This window comes from Macaca thibetana, chromosome 17 (assembly GCF_024542745.1).
Source record: "Macaca thibetana thibetana isolate TM-01 chromosome 17, ASM2454274v1, whole genome shotgun sequence".
Taxonomy (NCBI): Eukaryota; Metazoa; Chordata; class Mammalia; order Primates; family Cercopithecidae; genus Macaca; species Macaca thibetana.
Window position 1 is genome coordinate 55,204,589 of NC_065594.1, and position 16,927 is coordinate 55,221,515.

Here is a 16,927-nt window from a genome sequence, read left to right on the forward strand (position 1 = left end):
AGAGCGGACACAAGAGTATACTTCTTCTCTTCATTAGGATCACGGTGGACAGGAACGTCTCAGAGCAATCTGTATTCACGCATGCTCACAGCGCTTGGCCACCTTACCTCCTGCAACACAAATCTTTGTCATGCATCCCAAGTCCTCGACAGCACAAAAACAACAGCAGAATGAAAGTTACTCTTTACTTAGTGTGTTTGAAACCATTTCAAAAGACTTAAAATATCTTATAACAAACTGTTATTCAAGCAAGGCAGTAAAAATTCTTACTTAAAAGTCCAGACATAACCTAAAGATAAGTCGCAGTACAAAACTATTCCTTCCGGATACCATAGACGGCTTTCTCACATGGTTTAGCTTGGCTGTTTGGCTATTTGCCTTATATTTTTCTGATAACCAAATAATTTTTTTAAAGGTGTGGGTTTATTAGGGATAAAAACAAATATACTCCTATATATAACTTTACTAATTATTTTCCTCACGATGGACAAAACTTACTTCCTTAGGGTTTTTCTCTAATCTTCTCTAGATTATTTTTCATTTAAAATAATCATAAGAATCTGCTTATGTACCAGCAGCACACCCTGAGGATAAAATGGTGAATAGGGACAGTTAGTATCTACCCTTAACTGTTTAGAAAAGACTAAAGAACTATCAAGAAATAATTATCCATTGGTTAGAATTTTCATAGTTTAAACTATTTTTTATCTCTGTTATGTAGGCTGAGAAACAGAGAACCGATAAAGGTTTCTGAGAATGTATTCTAAATGTCACCTCCTTTCTTACCCTGTAAAATCAGAGAATATAACTGACCTCAGAATACACATGCAGCCATTTATGTAAAACATTCCATTTCCTTATATTTACATAGCTGAGAAATACTGTGGGGTGCTGGGGAAAGCCCGAGAACCACGATGAATAAACCTGAGTTTTGGTACTTGCTCTGCCAACATGTCACTATTTGACCTTAGGTTAATTCCCTACCTTCCCCGAGCCAGTCACTACTTCTGCTGTAGAATGAAGAATCTAGCTAAGTAATCTCTAAGACTATTTCTATTTCAAATAGTCTATGATTCTGAAACTATCCTTTGATATTTAATATCAGATTTTATTTGTACATACTCCCAAGTGAAATATAGTTTCATGCATTAAATTTTTTGAAGGAATGATGACCATCTTCTTTTTTTCAACCTATTTTCCTGAGTTAGTTCAAGATATAACCACTTGCTTACAATTAAGAATTCAATTTCTTTTGAAACCTGTGAAACCTCAAGTGGGCAGACCATTTATCGCATTGAACTTTTAAAATTATGCTAATGACAATTAATAGCGTTTTTAATTTTAAAGAAAAGAGGATATATTTCCAAAGGATATTTAAAATCCTATGTACTTTTCACTCCGCCAACAGCAATTTTTAAAAATGTGCTCTTGCAAACTACATATTGTTAAAATAAAAAATTGAATTGAATCATAGGTGTACTAACAGGAATTTTAAGGTAAATGATAAACTCAGCAATGTGGAATACCTGCACTAAAAAAGCTTTAGGAAAGACAACAAAATAAAAGCAAGTGAGAGAAATACCTAAATTATACTTGTGCCAATAATCTTAAAGGTCAAACGGACCACTTAGGTTAAATGTTTCATTTTACAAGTGTAAAAATGAGGCCCCTTCAGGTTAAGTGATTTTCCCAAAAGAATGAAAGGTATACATTTTTTGGATTTCTTGGCATCTCCTTATATGCGGTTCTATCAGTACTGGAGTAAATTATATCATTCTTTCAAAGGCTGAAAAACACATTCCAAAGCATTTGGTAATCATAAACTTAGCAATAAACCACCACAAACAGTACAAAATCTATTATAAATTATTTGATTATAAATATAATAACTTGAATATAATTTTGCTAAATAGAAAATTTACAAAGCATTAACAAAAAATAGGAACAGATTTGGCTTGATAACAGATAATTATAATTAAATAGTTAAATTGAATACAATGTAAGCAGAATTTATTTGAAGTAGGCATATTTCTCCCATTATGAATGTAATTAACCTGAAACTTGAAAATCACATTCAAAGAAAAAATTTGCTTTCTCATATTTAAGGATTTTTTAGAAGTGACACTAAGATAATAAACTTTCAGACACATCAAATACATTGATTCCATATTATCTACATTCTATTTTACCTAAATATATTCTAAGGGTTTTTTATGTCTTAAATCTATTTAAAATACAAACCCATTTAAAACAAAACCAGAAATATCTTAAGCTGACCTTTCCCATGTTACAACCACCTCACAAAATGGAAATCAACAATTATAATCAGCAGATATTCTTCTTAAAGTGTGCATACAGTCCAAAACTGAGTGCAGATGGCATGTATGGGGAGAGAAAGGTAGGTTTAACCTACACCCTTCAATCATATCATCATAGCATTTAGTCTGTTAGAATGGCTAACCTTCAAGTTTCTGGTTTTCTTTTTCCATTCGAAGCAACAAGATTTGTTGGTGTATAGCTTTTCTCCACAAGCTCCTCAGTTCTTTTGATTTCTTTCTTTCTTCAATCTTTTCTGGGTCATCCTCCCCAGACAGGAATATAACCAGCGGTTCCTCCTCCATGGTTGGAGAGAGGGGGGACAGTGGCAGCAGCTCGTTCCTGTCCAATCCATCTGCCAAGAAGAACACAGTGAGAGGCATTCCTTAGCAGTAACCCAGACTACACAAGTTTCTGTAGAATTCACATTCTCATCTGATCTTCTACACTTAAAAATGTCACAAAGCCGCTTTCCCCGTAACTTAGTTTCTGGAGCTAATATTTAAGCGAATTCACTAGACTGAATTCCCCTTCTAGATTTCCCTGTCATGATGAAACAAAAGCATAGGTCATTTCACCACTTCTTCTTTCTACCCAGAGAGCTCTGTAAGATAGGTGCCCCAAAACTAGCTGGCCTTTCCTGAGTCCAACACTTCTGCAATTTACTTACGTATATTCTCTGGCTGTGAGGAACAAGAAAATTAAGTGGCTAGGGATCAGTGATCTCCAAAGGTCTACATCGATCATCAGAATCCATCAGAAGCAGAGCCAGTGAGCAATGCTGGGTCTCTCCTGGCTGAGCACAGTACTCCGTCTGCTCACTCCTCCTGCAACACCTTTTTCTTTTTCTTTTTCAACTTTTATTTTAGGTTCAAGGGGTCCGTGTGCAGGTTTGCTACATGGGTAAATTATGTGACTCTGGGGTACGATGTACAAATGACTTCACCACTCAGGTAGTGAGCACAGTACCTGAGAGGTAGTTTTCAATCCTCATCCTCCCACCCTCTACCCTCAAGGGGGTCCCAGTGTCTAATGTTCCCTTCTTTGTTTCTATGTGTACTCAATGTTTCACTCCCACTTATAAGTGAGAACATGCAGTATTTGGTTTTCTACTCCTGTGTTAATTCTTAGGATAATGGCCTCCAGCTACATCCATGTTGCTCCAAAGGACATGATTTCATTCTTTTTCATGGCTGTGCAGTATTCCATGTGCAACACTACCTTAACAGGTGACTCATTCTCTCCCTTCCTACTGCCAATGATTTTCCTATTAACAACCATAATCACATCTCTTAAAACATTTCAATGGTTACTTATATCCCAAGAACAAATTGGGACTAACACTTAAGTCCCTTCAGATTCTGGTCTCCACTCAGATTTCTAGTATCATATATCAATCTCCCATTCTTTGCATCCATCATGCTGAATTTCTCATGATCCTCTGATCTGAAAAGTTCACTCGAATGACTCCAGAGCTTCGTCATTCCTTCTCTCTAAAGCACGGTTCTTCCAGCAATGAGTTTAAATAAATATCTCATTGTTCTGTGAAGCTTTTTCTGACCATCTCAGGCAGAGTTAACTTCATCTTTATTAATACCAGTTGTTTCCTTCTATTTTTGTTTTTATTCATTGACCTCTGCCTTTACTCTTATTATTTACTTCCATATGTTTTCCTGTTGTTGTTTTAAAATTTTAATACCTGGCTCAAACTAGCTTTTTGAGTTGAACACTTAGTATAACTAATTTTTGGCCTTCTTGATTTTATGTAAACATATTCATGGCTTTTAACGGCTCCCTAGATCCATTTCAATAGGTAAGACTCTAATCATCGAATTTTCTTCCTACTAGCTTCCAAGAGTAGTTTTCTATTCCCAAACACGTGTCATTCTACTTGTCTTCTAATCCTTGATTTCTTTCTTTTTTTGGCATTGTGGTCAGATAATATTTGTATAAACGATCATGGTTATCTGAATTTCAAAATGATTTACTTAAAAATCTTTGTGGACAGGTACATAATTACATTTTATGAATGTTCCAAGTGTGCTAAAAATTAGTGAGTTTTCTCTATAGGAGGCAAAGTTCTGTATAAATATTAGGTCAAGCTTATTTATTTGTGTTACTCAAATACTATTTATGTTTAATTTCTAAAGATGAATATGTTAAAATCTCCCATGGGAGCTATTAATTTAGTGATTTCACTCCAGAATTCTTTTAGGTGTTATTTTCTAGCTCTCAAAATTACATCATTATGTATGTTCTCGTGATTGTTCTATCCTTTTGTTTACTGTTACATGTGCTTTGCCTCTTTGGATGCTTTGGCTTTAATTTAATAAGTCAATTAATCAAAAAGAGCCGCCTGTGCTCTCTTTTGCTTAGTATTTGCCTAGTGTACTGTATACATTCCTTTATTGCTCAATATTTCTACATCAGTTTGTTTTATGTGTGGCTGTTATAAAAGGCTATGTTGCTTTTCTAATAAAAAGATCTTTGGAAGCTGAGGCAAGATGATTGCTTGGGCCCAGGAGTTCAAGGCTACAGTGAGCTATGATTACATTGCTGCAACCCCAGCCTGGGCAACAGAGCAAGGCCTGATCTCTGGGGCAAAAAAAAAAAGAAAAGAAAAGAAAGAAAAAGGACACATGACTTCTTTCCTAGCACTATCATAGTTCCCTCTACCTTGTGGAGTAGGCCCAAGTACAGGTTTTTGGAAACTCTCTCACTCATTCATTCATTCAACAATCAGGTATTGACTGTCTAATGTTTTCTAATGGTACCTGAAAGACAAACCACTGTGTCACATACAGAAAGTAATTTCTACACGGTCATCACTTAAATCTCTTTATACACAGCATTTGTATTCCATTAGCTAATTTCTGACACTCATAGGGATGAATTCCTTGCGGAGCACCACACAGACCTTGCTGCTGCATTGCTGAGGGTGATTTGTTCATGGGAGAAGCAACCCTGAGGAAAATGCGCTGCCGCCAGGAGATCCGGCGAGGAGTGACAGAGGTTCCTCCCACACTTAGGGACTCATTGCTGCAGGTAGACGAGGTCCTTTTCCTCCCTTCTCCATCACTGTGGAAAGCAAATAAACGTATCACTTGTAAGGAGAGCTGCACATCATGGCACTTCACAACCAACTGGTAGCACAAGCCATTCACAAGTTCCGTCACGGGCAAGCACAAGCCACAGGCAACATGGAGCAATGCGTCACCAGGCACACTAGTCACCCAGGCCATCACATCCTGGGGAAACAGCAATCTAGGACACAGCCCAGTCAAGAGAAGCTCCCCTGTTTCTACTCATTCCTTAGCAGCCAACCAGTCCTAGTTCTAATTTGAGGAACAGAAGCACTTATAAGGAGGAATACAGGTTGCTTAAGTCATTAACTCATGCTTTGCTAAGGAAATAACATGAATAGCTTATTCAAAACAAGGTAAATATTCCGTAAAAGGCTCACAAAGTGCTTTTGTTAGAGCTCTTATAGAACATGTCAATAAAGACTGTTTCTAATTGCCTATGACTGTTAAGATCTGTCTCTGAATTGTCAGCCACCAATAGTTGGATCATGGCAGAAGATAACCTGAATATAGGCAGAACAGTCAACCTTGGGATTATTGTTAGGTGATATACTAAGAAACAACTGGGGTCAAATAAGATTGGACGCCTAAGTTAAAAAATAGATCTTTTAAAATTTTTATTGACTTATTTATTTTGTGAGATAAGGTCTCATTTTTTCACCCAGGCTGGAATGCAGTGGCACAACCACAGCTCATTGCAGCCTCCACCTCCTGGGCTCCAGAGATCCTCCTGCCTCAGCCTCCCGAGTAGCTGGGACTACAGGTGCACACCACCACACCTGGCTATTTGTTTTAAAAAATCGTCATAGAGACAGGGTCCCACTGTGTTGCCCAGTCTGGTCTCCAACTCCTGCGCTCAAGCAATTCTCCTGTCTCAGCTCCAAAAGTGTTGGGATTACAGACATGAGGCACCACACCCAACCTGTTAAAAAATGTTAACAGATTTCTTTATAGCAGTACTTGTTAGAGACTGTTAATACACTGGCATGCATTGTACCTCTCCAACAGGGAAACAGTGTATAGAAATTCCCCAACTTATTGAAATTAATTGACTCTAGAATCACCTCCCTCAATTTTTTTTGGGGGGGGGGCAGGGAGGAGTGTCACATCATTCTATATTAGTGCATAGGAAAATGCTCCTCTACTGTAAACATTTCATTTCCTAGAAAATACCACTTTGAGTTATGATGGCCTATCTGCAAAAAAAAGGTCAGTATGACTCAAAATTATTTTTGAGATCAACTATGTTTGCTGCTGGAAGACCTCACAATAATTGGTGCTGTTAGTGGCAGGGATATCTTACATTTTTAAGTTTCACAGTCTGAGTTTGCCTGAGAGAACGATGAGGATACCAATATTTACAGGTGATGATACCAACAAATGAAGGTATAAGACTTCTGATGGAATCAAAAAGGTCAGTGCTGAGGTCAGAAACAAAGCTCAGCCAGAACAGCCACCCTCAGATACTCAAAGGAACTCCATAGTGTTGAGGCAATTAATAGTGAGAAGAGCAATTCAGCAACTGCCTATCGTATCTTTATTTACTCAGTCAATTCAGTTAGTTCTAGTCTGGATCTGTGTTATGGAAACATTACTTCTGGACTGACTAAATTAAAGTTAAAAAAAGACTTCTGAGCTGCTGTGCAGACAGTAAGTATTATGATGTGATATGTTAGAAAGTACAGTACTTGATACATATATCTCAATATAGTCAAACTCTGGTTATTATATATCCTGGATAACATTATAACCCTAATACGTGTCCATTGTTCAAAATTCCTGAGGCAGTGGCCAGGAGCTGTGGCTCACCATCTGTAAACTCAGCACTTTGGGAGGCCGAGGTGGGCAGATCACCTGAGGTCAGGAGTTCAAGAGCAGCATGGCCAACATGGTGAAAACCTGTCTCCACCAAAAATACAAAAAAAAAAAAAAAAACTTAGCTGGGCATGGTGGCGGGCGCCTGTAATCCCAGCTACTTGGGAGGCACGAGGTTCTCTTGAACCCCGGAGGCAGAGGTTGCAGTGAGCCGAGAATGCACCACTACACTTCAGCCTAGGCAACAGAGCAAGACTCCATCTTAAAATAAAATTATAACTAAAAAAAATTTTTAAAAACTCCCTGAGGCTGGGCACAGAAGCTCACACCTGTAATTCCAGCACTTTGGGAGGCCGACGCAGGTGGATCACTCGAGGTCAGGAGTTCAAGACCAGCCTGGCCAACATGGCAAAATCCTGTCTCTACTGAAAATACAAAAATTAGCCAGGTGTGGTGGTGCACGCCTGTAATCCCAGCTACTCAGGAGACTGAGGTGGGAGAACTGCTTGAACCCAGGAGGCAGAGGTTGCAGTGAGCCGAGATCACGTCACTGCACTCCTGCCTGAGCAACAGGGCAAGACTCTGTCTCACAAAACAAAACAAAACAATACCAAAAAAAAAAAAAAATTCCTGAAATATTGAATATATATGTATATTTTTTTCTTTTACTTGCACTTTGGAAAACATTAATGCAAGTATTTCCCTTTTAAAAATATGATTCAAATGTTCTATATATAATAGTGACAACCCAATAAATACTGTTGAAGTACTCATTATCTTCATTTTTGTAACACGATCTTGCTGGCAGTTATTTGCTAAATGCCCAGTTCATAGGTACATTTCTAGCTTCTAGTGTAGTAATGGGCAAATAATAAGCACTCAAAAATATCTCCTGAATAAATTAATATTTTATAAAACTAAATAACATATTAACTCTGAAGGTTAAGTGAAACAGACAAAAATATTGGCTAGGCTAACATGTCAGGAATAAATAAAAGATCTACCTTCTTAAAACCCTTTATTGGGAGTCAAGTCCTAATAGCTTTGTTTTTCTAAAGTGGGTTCTGAACTGTTGATGGCACTGGTAGGTATTGACCATGGCAATGCTGTTAATAAACAACAAAAAGCATATTTTTTCTAGTAAGTGTTATTCCTTTCCTATATAAAGGCATCTAATTTATAATTTAAGCTTTGAAAGCTAAATGAAATACTTATTTAAAAGCACTATTTCAATGCTCCAACAGGGCAAAAGATCAACAAATATTAATTTATCTTGACTTTTTTAGTGCTCTAACAAACCAGAGTTGACCAAATCCAAGGATTCTGAAATGTTTATATTTTAATGCTGGAATTAATACAGCTTGTAAGAATCACCTTCCAATTCACTGCTAATGACATATCAAGTGTTTAGAAGGTACTAAAAATAAAACTGAGCTGTACCCATATCAGTTTCATGATTGCCTATAAAATACAAAGTTTGGGGGGGCAGCATGTTATAAAAGAGGTGCATACAGTATTCACATTAGCCCACTGATACATATTCAGAAATTTCATAAACCTAAAATTTTAAATCCTATAATATGAATAAACTGCCCAATGACATATTTTTCTCCCGTGTCTGGAATTTAATGACTAGTAATAAGCCAAAAAATTAGCAGTAAAAATAAAAGATAATAATATACTGAAAAGAAGAACTTACAGAACAAACCATTGACCCTTTATCTTGTACTAAAAATCGACATCTTGAAAATGCAGTTGGTTGCTGAGATATGGCAAAAGCAGCTCTGCTTTTAATAAGAGAAGATCTGTATTCAGAAGTCAAGTTCCCAATAAACATTTAAGCAGTCAGTGCAATTATGCAACTTATAACAGTTTCCTGTTTGATTTACATTTAGTCAGCAATCTGACATTCTTAAGGTGGCAATTGCAAGAATCAAAACCAAATGAAACACTGCATCAAAATTCCTATAACCCAACTTGGAAACTACACTGGGATGGGGGTGGGGGGAGTTTATTTCTTTTGGTTTGTTTGTTTTTTATTACAATATTAGTTATCACATTGACTTTTCCTTTAACTAAACTTAGATAAGAAAGCATAATGTCTACTTTTCGAGTAAAAATAAAAACAAAACAACATGCGGTGTTTACTGTAATAATAATAAAGCTAAGACTCTCAGCATACACTTCATGCCAGGTATCGATTATTCTAAACATTTTACAAATAGGAAATAATTTCATCCTTACAACAACCTTACAAGGTAGGTGTCATTACTACTTCCATTTTTAGTGACAATACTAAAGTAGAAAGAGGCTAAGTAACTTGCCCACAGTCACACAGATAATAAAGTGAAGGAGCCGGGATGCAAACCTAGGTGGTCCAGAATCCAGACATTAGGCACTGCAGCTTATCCTGCCAGCGTAAATACTCTGCATTAGTTCTGAACAAAGCTCTATAGGACCACAAAAACAAAGCTGTTGGGATCCCCAGGATCCTCTGCATTTCTGGTGAAAAATTAAGTCTCCAATTAGCGCTAAGCCTCTGTGTTGCGTACTTCTCTGTCCATTTTTTAATGGATTAATTTTATACCAACAGAGAAATAACTTCAGAGTACTATCAGGTGCTCGCTTATGTAAATGTCTCACTTCCTTTTCTTTGCTTTGAAATAATTACATTCCAAAATGTATATACTTTTAACTGTAAATAGAAGGACCAAATAAAAAAACACCTTAATACAGTTGAATATACAGACACTGGTATTTTAATCATCTTTACATGTTTAAAATCATGAAGCAAATTATAACCATTCCCTTATGTTTCCATAGAATCGTTTTCCTTCTTCTTTTGTATTTTGGAATCTAAACATGTGTATTATGAAACTGCTTCCCAAGACACATATTCAGGAAAAGTATTCTGTGCCAGCATTACCTCTATCAGAAATTCACAAAGTTAAAAATGAGTATCTAGGAAGGAAATATAACTTGGAGAACTCCCACCCATTTTTGACTGGTATGTTGTATATATACTCCCTCTTACCACTCACCAATTAATTAAGAACCACAATTTGTGAACACAAATTAAGCCTTTATATGGAGAGAAAATATCCCATATTACATATATTCCCCAATATAGGGTAGGAAGGCTATTTCTAAGTCCTTTGTATATAGCATCCATCAAATGCTATAATACGAACTTGTCAAAGCTTCAAGATAGCCTTTTAACATATCCTTGAACAAGCAGTTATAGCCTTCACCAGATCAACTCTTAAATTAACATCATACTTCTTATTTTAACACAGAATTGTAACGCCTACTTGCCTGCTTTAAAAGAATTCATTGACTATTGTGCAGAATGGAGGTGCTCTAATGACCACTCACAGAGACTCAACTTTAAGAAGGATGTAGTCGTATTTTACTTCCTGCCAGGGCAACGTACATACACTTTGCACAAAGGTAAACTCTTCTGTCAGGACCAGTCTCACAAAGGTGGTATTCTGCTGAGCAGCAACCTGCCTCCTATCCCCCAACTCTCTGGCACCCAGCTGAAACTCCCAGTATCTGCACTTCAGTCTGAATGACACAGCAAGACTCTATCTCTAAAGTCCAAATAAATGACTAAACACTGGCTAAATCTATAACTAAATCACCATGAATTACAACATAAGATAGATATCAAAACTTGATTAGTGTGATAGCAACTATTCAACCGAAAGCTGAAAAACCTTCCTCTTTGTAAGCCTTAAGAAATGCTACGTAAAACACCATAGAAATGAAACCATACTTTTTCTACAGGATCCACAGTACAATTTAACTCATAATTGTATCAGGTGCACTAACAGTTTATATAGGTTCTGGCTTTCAACTGCATACACATCTGTTATCCTATGGAAAATATTTACTAATTAAATAAAATTGAGATTAAACTATTCTAGTGGAAATCAATACATAGTATTTGACCTATGAGTCAAAAGAGATAGTCAGTGGAACAACGTGTAGCTAAAAGAAGGAGAAAAAAAAAAAAGAGTTTTATTTCCTAAACTCGACACACTGCAGATTTTAAGAAAATAAGTTCAGTATATTGGAATTTAAAACATATCTGGGTATCTCATATGTTTATTTATATCCTTATGACCCAAGCTGAAAAAAAATCACACAAAATATAAAAGCTCTTTGAAGTTCAAGCTAACCACATGTAAAATAAGGAAATCGTAGGCTAGATTATCTCTCAAGTAATAAACGGACTTAATTCCATACCTGTAGCAAAACCTAAAATGACACAAGGCAGAACTAACATTTCCATTAGGCTTTTAAGAATAGGTAAGAAGTATTATTTAAATGGTCTTACACCTAACCATGACTGAGATTTGCCAATTACAAGTCTCAAAGAAGTCACTTTTTAATCTAATCATTGTTGCCAAAATAATTTTCTGAGGGTTTTTTCTCCTTGAACATCTCATTCTAGGGCAATACTTAACATTTTTACTCTAGCTACAAAGAAATCTAAACAGTGGCCCCAAATAGGAAGATGGGCATGTATCTTTTTCACTGGGCTCATGATAAGAGTAACATATAGAGACGGGAATAAAGCAGAGGACAGTTATTTGTAGTGGTTGTTAACAGTGATTCTGGATGTTTACCACAGAAAAAGCCTGTGAGTCAAGAGATGTCAACACAGATGCGGTCACACTTCCATAATAAGGAACTAGGTGTTTCCTGTGTCCAGACAAATGGGAGATCTGAACGGCTTTAGCAGTGTCTCAGAGCGACCAAGGTGACAGGAATTTAGGTGAACAGAAATAAATGAACAGTCTTCTTCAGTTGAAAGGCAGATTCAATTTTGTGAGTATGCTTCCTTTAGGATGCTCATTTCTGCATCTTCTTGGCATTTGGAATAAACTCCACTTAGGCATATATGTACACCCTAACTAGCAAATTCACTTCTATTAATTTAAAATTAAAATTAGGCTTTGGTTGAAGGCCACAGCACAGCTCTAAAGAAATTTCAGCATGGAATAGAGTAGAAACAGGATTTCTGTTTGCAATCAACATTTTACATGGTAATTCACAGTCTGATTACAGCAAGGGTCACATTTTCCCTACTGTGTAGACCTCAGAGCACTCAGAAAGATGGCATGCATTCAGGAGACAAACAAAACTGCTTTTGAAACTAATGATGATGTGCAGTTGGAAGAATCTGTGAATTTTTTTTAATAAAAATATTTAGACCTCTAATCACCTTGATTCTGAAGCAGTGTCTTGTCTGGCACAACAGGAAAACAAGGAATGGAATTAGCACACACAAAGAGAAATATGTCTAAATCAGGATTCAGAATAAAAGACATTCCCATAAGTCATCAATAAGTCATGGTAAGGTTACTTCAATAATGAACTACAATGAATAATTATACTATTTTTTTCACTGAATACAAGAGAAACAAAGAACAAAAACTATACCACAAAGTACTTCATCATCAAAGATTTTATTTTCTCATTGAAAAGGTTTATAAGTAAATAGAAGTAATATCTATCATTTACTTTCTTTTGACTGTCATTTACTTCTGAGCAATAAATTTCAACATTAATAAATATTTAAGCACAGCCTTAAAACCTGAGAAGCAATTGTAAAAAGTAACAAATATGCCTGTGATAATATTTAATAAACATGTTATAAAAATATACCATATCATATAAATTAAAGTTTACTAAACAATGAAATAACATTAAATTTTGAAAAATTAATTCAAAGTGAGGTAAAACAAAAAATACACACATTCCCTCTCCTCTATTATTTCAGTTATGTGCAAGTAAATCTACTAACCAACTATTAAAAAGATCTTGGCTCCTTTTTCTCAGCCTGCTTAAAAACAGTAACCTAACATGTTTTCAATAATTCAGGATAGTGGTCCTGGAAAAGGATGCCTAATCTGAATTTAAAATTTCAAATTAACGTGCTTTTAAATAAGTAATAGTAGGCCGGGCGCGGTGGCTCACGCCTGTAATCCCAGCACTTCGGGAGGCCGAGGTGGGCGGATCACGAGGTCAGATCGAGACCATGCCGGTTAACATGGTGAAACCCCGTCTCTACTAAAAATTAAAAAAAAAAAAACGTAGCCAGGCATGGTGGCGGGCGCCTGTAGTCCCAGCTACTCTGGAGGCTAAGGCAGGAGAATGGCGTGAACCCGGGAGGCGGAGCTTGCAGTGAGCCAAGATCGCGCCACTGCACTCCAGCCTGGCGACAGAGCGAGACTCTGTCTCAAAAAAAAAAAAAAAAAAAAAAAAGTAATAGTATTGTTAGCCTATCTCCTACCCTACCATATTCTTTACTTGACAATGCATATTTTGAGATCCATTTTATGCAACTAATAAGATATTAAGTACTCAAGTGACAAGAAAATTATAACTGATCATACTACAACCTTCTCCCCTCACTATTCTGAATAGTTTCAGGTATCATGGTAATTATGTGTACATGATAGTCTCTCTAAACCAAGTGATAATGAGAATGTAGAGTTCAGGAACCACAAGGTTTCAGAAACCATGCTCTAGAATTGAATACCCTTTTTCTTAGGAAATACACCCTAAAGTACTAAGAATAAAGGAACACGATGCATGCAACTTATTCACAAATGGCTTAGAATGAGGAAATATAGATGTGCATATATATGTATGTATATATATGTAAATGGACCAAAAATTATAAAACAAATGTAGCAAAATATAAAAACTTGATTAACCTGGATAAATGGTTAAACAGGAATCCTCTGCAATATTTCTGCAACGTTAGTATAAATTTGAAATTATTTCAAAATACAAATTTAAAACTCTCCAAGCTTCTAACTTGTACATTTATGTTGAAGTGACTTACTGGTTGAGATAAACCTATTAAGAGAACATTTTGTCCAACAATTTTACTACTGTGTAGATATTCATCAATAATGCATATGTAGGGTTTGACACGGTGGCTCACGCCTGTAATCCCAGCACTTTGGGAGGCCCAGGCGGGTGGATCATGAGGGCAAGAGATCGAGACCATCCTGCCTAACATGGTGAAACCCCGTCTCTACTAAAAATACAAAAAAATTAGCCGGGCGTGGTGGCGGGCACCTGTAGTCCCAGCTACTCAGGAGGCTGAGGCAGGAGAATGGCGTGAACCCGGAAGGCGGAGCTTGCAGTGAGCCGAAATTGCGCTATTGCACTGCAGCCTGGGCGACTGAGCAAGACTCCATATCAAAGAATAATAATAATAATAATAATAATAATAATAATAATGCATATGTAGGTACATTAAAGACATGTATAATAATAGTGGAGACAGGACTCTTTTTGAAGCCAAAAACCTAGAAACAACCCATATGTCTATTCACAAGAGAATGGAAAAATTCAGATATATTAAATGGAATACTATATAGCAATAAAATGAATGAAGTAAAATGCTCATTAAAACAGGAATAAATCTCACAAACGAATGTCAGTGAAAGATGCAAGATAAAAGAAGATAGGCTGTATCATTCTATTTATGTAAAGTTCAAAAGCAAGCACCACTAATCTAGGATGTCTGAGGTCAGCATGGGGATGGTGATTAGATGGGGGACATGGGAGGAGCTGCACACATGCTGCTAGCATTCCATTTATTGACCGGGGTGAAGAAGAAATAGAGGTGTTCACTCTGCGATAATCTACTGAGCTGTGTGCTTTTAATTGGTGTCCTTTTCTGGGAAAACAATTTTTTTAAGTATAATTTTGGCCTATTGATTTTATGCTATCAAACTTACAAAATGTAGAAAATGGTACAAAAGTACTCTCTGATTTTTAGAACTGCACATAGCCAAGAAAACATTAAAACATACAGAAAACAATGATTTTTAATGATCTTAGAATTTTAAAAGTTTGCCATATATTTCAATACAGCTACAGCTACAAAAACAACACAGCTACAAAAAGGTGAAATTTTTCAACCCAAAACTAATGTATATTTGCCCTCTGACTTCAATATCCGTCTATTAGAATGAGGTATAGAGGGCTTTGGGAAGCTATTTGCAAAAATTATACATACAGCTAAGCAGGAACTCCTGAAAGCAAATGAATAATCTTACATTAAACAATATGAATAATCTTTATAGACAGAAGCCACCGCTTCTGTGCTTTACATCCTAGTTACAGCTAACCTTTGATCTTCTTAATGGGTACTGCTAATTGTCACTTTCAGGCATGGTTCTCTCAGGAAGGAAACTGGGATTCTCCACATGCTCAGTTTAACCAACAGAATAAGAAAATGCAAATAGGTTTGGTTGAAAGTGTTGTATTCTTATTAGTAGGCAGTATTATAGAGATAATGCAAATGATATCTTTATGTATATTCTTGGTTCTCTAAACTCGTTTCATATTCTATACACCTTATGTTAGTTTTGTGGCTATTTCCTTTGAAATTTCTTCCATAAGGTTGTGCCCAAAAGCACTTTAAATTCTTCACATACTTTCTTCACTATAAATCAAATTCAATGTTTGAACATGACTTTGTACTAATTCAGAGGAAAGTTCAGGATCAAAATTATATTAATCCAGTATTAGTTACCTTTCTTAAAGTGAAAAAAAAAGGCACACATGGACAAAAGATCCTCAGGAATAATTCAAGGATTAGTCTAACTTAACTAGTGAGTGAGTGCTACCTAGTTATATGTTGACTTTTAGCATGTCCTATGTCTAAGAGAAATAGGCCAAAAGAATATCCAAGAAGATGTTAATGGCACACAGGCTAGTGGATAACATGTATTCCTCTTCTGACTACAAGAATTGCCAATCATCAAACAACAAGAAACAACCCAAATATCCATCGGCAAAGAGTGGATAAACCATAATGTATGAAATGGAATACTATACAGCGATAAAAGTGAATAAGTCAAGCTATACACAAAAATAGGAACGAATCTCACAAACATCTACATCACCAACAAATTTAGAAAGGTTCCCAACTAAGTCCATTACTTTCTAGAGGTTGCAGCACCCCACTAAGAATTTGAGTGATCAATATTATTGTATGTATAATTTTAATTTTTTTTAAAAAAAGTAATTATCCAAAAATCACTACATCTAATTTTGTGTTACTAAAAGAACAAGCAGTAAGATTTAACAGGCTATGCCTTTTCCATACTGGAGATAAAAACAAAACAAAACAGAATGTTCACAAGATTCAGGAGGTCCCTTACAGATCTCTCATGCTATCTGAGAGTTGCTATCAACATGATCTCGTAACCATTGTGTGATTTATATTGAGATCCAGAAAAGTCTGTCATTGAAAAATCAAAGAAATGCCTAGGAAATATTTTATATACTTAAAAATAAAGATATTATTGTATCTATCAGTTTAGTACAGTTGTTTCAATCAGTGGCTTTTGGATTCCATTAAATATGTCTAGAAAGGCCAAGAAAAAAAAGGCACGATCAGGGAAGGTTAACTTAGTATATGTTAGCATCAGTTGTGCTAACAATATAAAGCTTAGACTCTGGAATCTGAGAAAAAGAAACACACAAACAATACAAAAAACATAATTCAAAAAGATAATAATGTCATCAAAAAGCTTTGAAGCTACTGGTTGAAAAAGTTTTCTTAATAAAATTAATTGTAATTGAAACCAATATATTATTAGAAACAGATTAGAACAAGCACAACACAGGGATGCATAAATGTCACTCCAAAATTAATCAACCACTTTTTAGTA

The 16,927-nt window shown here is 35.9% G+C and overlaps 1 protein-coding gene across 8 annotated transcripts in view; it reads right to left on the reverse strand.

Moving 5' to 3' along the window:
• TBC1D4 (TBC1 domain family member 4) overlaps window positions 1-16,927 on the reverse strand; it is a 206,866-nt gene that overhangs the window by 23,123 nt on the left and 166,816 nt on the right. For 4 of the 8 annotated variants that reach the window (XM_050766429.1, XM_050766427.1, XM_050766431.1 and 1 more), the window contains 3 exons: window positions 12,448-12,471; window positions 5,234-5,394; window positions 2,462-2,671 (listed from right to left, as the gene is read on the reverse strand). In XM_050766429.1, the coding sequence (XP_050622386.1) occupies window positions 2,462-2,671; window positions 5,234-5,394; window positions 12,448-12,471 (395 nt within the window). The other 4 variants (XM_050766430.1, XM_050766428.1, XM_050766434.1 and 1 more) reach the window with 3 other exon arrangements.